The sequence below is a fragment of the Leptopilina heterotoma genome, unplaced genomic scaffold, assembly GCF_015476425.1.
Source record: "Leptopilina heterotoma isolate Lh14 unplaced genomic scaffold, ASM1547642v1 Lhet_479, whole genome shotgun sequence".
Taxonomy (NCBI): Eukaryota; Metazoa; Arthropoda; class Insecta; order Hymenoptera; family Figitidae; genus Leptopilina; species Leptopilina heterotoma.
The window spans coordinates 115,891-121,672 of NW_025111102.1; the positions used below are offsets into that span (position 1 = coordinate 115,891).

A 5,782-nucleotide genomic window follows, 5' to 3' on the forward strand; every position below is an offset into this window, starting at 1 on the left:
TTGAAAATTTGAAAGAGTATGTACGAGTGATTAAAAAAGCGTGCTCGGAAACCAAGGAGGAAATTCTACATGCAGCTATTTCGCAGCTACCTTCCGAACAGCAGATTGCAATAAAAACATGCTTTCAGGCGTCTAAAATCACAGACAAAAAAAACATGCGTTACACGACAGAGTGGGTGTACGAGTGTATTCTTTTGAGAATTAAAAGTAGAAAAACTTATGAACATCTTCGGAAGCGTGACATATCATGCGTAGATACGTTATCGAGGTATCTCAAACTTTTAAAAACGTCTTTTGGATTTCAGTCCTATATTTTTGAGGGTATGAAAATGAAAGCAGCTGCCATGCCCAGCGAGTGTCGACGTGATTAGTACTTTACGTATTTTTAAATATAATTATAAAACATTTTGTTAATAATATTGATACAAATTTTTTCATTAGGAATAATTCTTGTCGACGAAATGAAACTTTCGCAGTCGTTGACATTTAATCGCGAAAATTTAAAATTCGAAGGCTTTACAGATTTGGGAAAATGGACACCTGATAATAAAAAAAAGGGAGACCACGCCTTGGTTTTCATGTATCAACCATTTAGAGGGAAATGGGTACAAACATTGGGCTGCTTTTTAAGTGTCGGAAGTGCATCTGGCACTGTTCTCCATAAATTATTGCTGGAAGCTATTGCACTCACAGAGAAAAGTGGTTTCTTTGTTGACGCTGTAGTGACTGATGGTGCCAGTTGGTACAGGTCAATGTGGAATATGTTTGGAGTTACAGCTGAGGAAGTCAGTGTATGTCATCCTTGTTGTGATGAAAGAAGGCTGTGGTTTTTATCCGATTTTCCACACTTGATAAAAGCACTTCGAAACTTTTTAATAAAATTTTCAAAATATGACATAATCTATGTAGGTATTAAAAAAAAATTATTGTAGGGAAAATATTATATATAATATAGTAAATATTTTTCCAAATTTTATATTATTCTGTTAATTCACAGACTCCAGATGGCTGCATCAGTTTAAAGCATTGGTATGCTTTATTGGAACTTTTAAATCAGCTCTCGTACGATTTAAAAGTTAATTATACGCTTCGTTTAGATCATTTGGAACCAAAATATTTCCAAAAAATGAATGTGGCTTTAGCATTCCAAGTAACAGAAATGAGTTTTCATTTTATAATTTTACAATACGATATTCCCAGTAAACAAAAACTAATTGAAATAAATTAAAAAGAATTCACAAAGAGTTTCAGTGAATCCCGCTTTGTGACAAATACGAATTGGAGCTATGTTGCAATTTTCCTGAATTCGTCAAACTGTATTGAACTTCCAAACCTTCTATTCTTACTAATTCAATGGACAAGTTTTGGGGCCTTTAATTTTTTTTAATTCGTCAGCACGAATTCAATGCATGCCTTGGTCATTTCTTACGAATGCGAATTCGTTTGCACAACTTCAGGCAAATTGAATCGAATTCAATCGAATATACAAAGAGCTTGAATGAATCCCGCTTTCAACCAAAAATCTTAATTCATTTCAATCTGTTTGAATTAGTTTGTTTTACTGGGTTCACTGTTGTTATTATTATTAATAAGTTTTTAATTTCAGTTCTTTAATATTCACCACGCCTTGGAAATTTACGAAAATCGTCACATAGATTTGGAAGATTGTGAGGGATTTAAAAAATTCTGCAAGAGAATAACATCATTAATTAAATCTATGAACAGTCGTACTGCTTTCGAGGCAATGACTCCTAAAAATGAAATTTGGAAGGTACAAATATTGAATAATTTGATGTAATAATTATTTATTATTGAAAATATTATTTCAATGCATTAATGATAATGTACAATACAGACCGTTGAGGAGTTTGTCGAATATCTTGAAGAATGGCTGAAACAAGCGAATGAGAATCCTAAAGCACAATATGAATTTATGAGCAGCAACTGTTGTTATGGTTTAAAAGTATCACTTAAAGCTGCAATGGAGATTTGCACCTTTTTAACTGACCATTGCAAGTTTTCGTATTTAATGACAGCTCGTTTAAATCAGGATATGTTGGAGGTATATTTTATTTATTACAGAATTGTATGTTTATATATTTAAATATATTTCTATGCTTTTTCAGAGGTTCTTTTCTTTAATGAGAGATTCGTGTGGTGCCAACGAACACCCTGATCCAACCTTATTTATACAAATGTATAAGTTAGTATCAACTTATTCTTAAATAAAACCCCCAAAAGGGTGTAATGTGGAAGGACCTGAAATTTTCAAAGTTTTACTTTCTTTGGAAGATGTTGGAGATTCTATTGAGAGGAAGGAACAATGGGAAAGTATTTTAGATACAATTATTGATAAAGGCTCTTGCATTGATTATACGGATGAAAAAGTTATAAAAGAGCATGACTATTGCTATTCTGAAGCATCTACTTATGCTATAACTTACGTTTCCGGTTATGTAAGTAGGAAAGGATCAAGATTTACGAAATTCCTTACGGAAAACAAACCTTTCATTTGTAAGGAGTGCTCCTCCAGTTTAATTTTGGCTGACGGAAATACAATTCCAGAACGCCATAAATTAATTGAAATGAAAACGAAAGGATTTCTAAAACATCCTTCCCAACGTTTGTATAATTTGATTTGCGTGCTTGAAAAGGCAATCTCAAGTGTCATTAATGAAAAAGATATTCAGTGTGATACCTTTTTTCAAGTTACGCAAAAACTCTATGATTTATCTCCCATACCCTTCGTAGGATGCGAAGAACATAAAGATGGTTTAACGAGACGAATCTTAAACTTTTACTTAACAACGCGCATGCTGCTTGTGTGTAAAAAAAAAAACATAAACGACAGTGAAGAACGAAAACAAATAAAAGAAAAACGAAAATCTGCTAAACTTGTAGCTGTCACTAAAAAGAAAATTTTAAAGTCTACAAGTAAAGAAATGGATTGCTGCGAAGATCCAACAAAAATTGCTCTGAAGAAAAAACGAGTTTATAAGAAAAAATGAAATAATTGATACAACGGAGAAACACTTTTATGTAATCTTATATGTATTTATTGTTAAAATTTTTATTTTTGTGTAGTTTATAAAGTCTTTATAAAATGATCATGTACAAATTTATAATATGCTTTAAATTATTTTTATTACAGTACTTAAAAATGAATGGTTTAATAATAGAATATTAATAAATATTTTTAAAAAATTATGAAATAATTTTAAATAATAATTTGACATTACTTTACAGTTCATAAAATATTTAAATTTAAAAATTTAATGGCAAAGTTTGAAGGTAGTCCACATCGTATACAAAACCACTAGGATTGTATTAATTATTTGTTTGTTTCAATTTTTAAAAATGTCTAGGAATGGATCATACATATGTACGTATTATACATACGTTAAATCATGATACACTTTTTCAATTATTTTGTTGTACAATATGTTACGTTCGTAACTTCTTGTTAATATACCTAATTTAACTTCGATACTTAAGAATGTATTTCCTATTTTTTTGATATTGTATTTTACTTATACGTTGTATTATTATTCTATGTATTTCATATTATTGCATTGTAATTAGCATATTTTATATATCTCATATGTATCTAAACAATTTGCAAGTATAATGAATTCAAGAAAGATGAGTAATATTTTAAATCATGTAAAAAGAATAACGATAGTGCATCAGTTAAACGACCTTCAAAAAATCTTCGCCACAGGCAGGAAAACAAACAAGCATTGCAGTCGCCGACACCCCCACTTAAAATCTACCCAAAATCGACACGTGTAGAAGAGTCAACAGTCGCCCCGAATTGCAGCAGCATTGCCGTCGCCCGACACCCCCACTTAAAATCTACCCAAAATCGACACGTGTAGAAGAGTCAACAGTCGCCCCGAATTGCAGCAGCATTGCCGTCGCCGAGACCCCCACTTAAAATTCACACTTGAATGATTTCAAAGCATTACATTAATGAAGACAGTTTTATATAAAAGGGATACAAATTCTGCAGATATCAGAGAGTAACTATTTAGAAATCAACCTGAACACATCGTTCAGAACAAGAGACTAGAGAGTAGTTTTTTAGAAATCAACTTGAACACATCGCTTAGTATCAGAGAGTAACTATTTAGAAATCAACCTGAACACATCGTTCAGAACAAGAGACTAGAGAGTAATTTTTTGGGAATCAACCTGTACACATCGCTCAGTCATTATCAAATTGTCTACAAGTAAACATCGCATAGTTTACAAGTGAATTAAAAGTACATCTTTGAAAGTGAAACGTATAACCCCAAGTATTATTTTGAACGTACATTATTAAAAGTGAACTATTTCCCCAAGTATTAAATAAGAAGTGAACTTTAAACAACCTCTTATAATAAATTTGCAAAGTATAAATTTTAAACAATTTCCAAAAATATTAAATTGGAAATAATCTCAACTATCAACGAAGACCTAATATTGAAACAACACATTCCAAATTTCGAACCATCGAAATTTGCTCAAGAGGCGACAACCGTCTGGAAGGAAGCAGATATTTTAACAATACAATACACTATCTCATTAGTGTAAACAAGAGGTCTAATACCCAACCACTAAGGACAACAAACAAAAGGCCCCTTTTCGTCTACCGCTCATCACCATTGAGATCGGACAACAGATTATCATCACACCACCAGTAATCGTTATTCTTTAAGTAAGATTCATAATTTTTGTACTCATTGTAATTTTGTCAACTCTTTTCTTTCTTGTTGGTTTTTAAATAAATTATTCTCTCACATTTAGTAGGCTCATTGACTTATCCTCATTCCAAATTGGATTCATTTATGAAACCAATTTAAAACGAGGAACGTTAGGTATATTTAAAAAGGTTTCTCGTTTTGACGTAACAAATAAAACAAATAATTATCTGTCAAATTAATGAAACTTAATGTAAACTGTAATACATTATGAAAGAATTAAAATGTTAAAAATTGGAATTTATAATTTAAAACTAATTGATATAAAAATTATATCTTTAACATACTTTTTTTCTTAAATACTGTCTACCATTTTTAAAAGATTACTGAACTCATCAATATCTTGAATATGTAGAAATTTTGAGAATGGTGAGATTATTTCATCTATAATTACTTTCATAGAGGAGTCAGCAAATACAAAGACTTTTTTTGTTACTGAAGCATCTTCTTCAACTTTGGCAAAAACCATATAGTCTTTATCACCTTTTGTGTAACACCATCTATTATTTGGTAAATATGCCTCTTGCATATTTTCTTGTAAGAAATTATAATTAAATAATTTCTTCAAGTTTTCCATTTCTTTGGATGAGTGTCTGAACATGGTCCTAACCTAAAAAAATTACTGATAAATATACATTTCATATGATAAGAAAAAATACTATAAATTAACTTCATTTTAAAAAATATAAATTTATAATTTAAATCTATTTATAAATAATTATATTTTGCCTATTTTTGGGAATTTTTTTATTTACGAATATTATGTAAAAATAAATACTTTCTCACACTTTTTTCATCTTTCCTTCTCACTTAACATATTGCATTTAACACATGAATGATTTCACATAATCCCACATTTAAATAATTTATCAGGTCTTATAAATTATTATTCATTTTGTTATGTTTATATATGTTTTTGTTTACAAATCAACACTGCAACGCAGCAATGTAGCAGACGAAAGAAAAATGACAGTTAGTTTCAGAATTTTCCCGTGCGTAGCGTTAGTGTTCCTTTCGGTATTTTCCAACAACTAAGCAGG

At 30.4% G+C, this 5,782-nt stretch overlaps 1 protein-coding gene across 1 annotated transcript; it reads left to right on the top strand.

The window, feature by feature from the left end:
* The first annotated feature begins 352 nt into the window (after positions 1-352).
* LOC122507608 lies at positions 353-3,008 on the top strand. The gene is made up of 5 exons (XM_043620411.1): positions 353-905; positions 998-1,150; positions 1,607-1,771; positions 1,856-2,012; positions 2,242-3,008. The coding sequence occupies exons 1-5, from the start codon at positions 462-464 to the stop codon at positions 3,006-3,008; spliced, it is 1,686 nt and encodes a 561-aa protein (XP_043476346.1). The 5' UTR covers positions 353-461.
* The last annotated feature ends 2,774 nt before the right edge of the window (positions 3,009-5,782 follow it).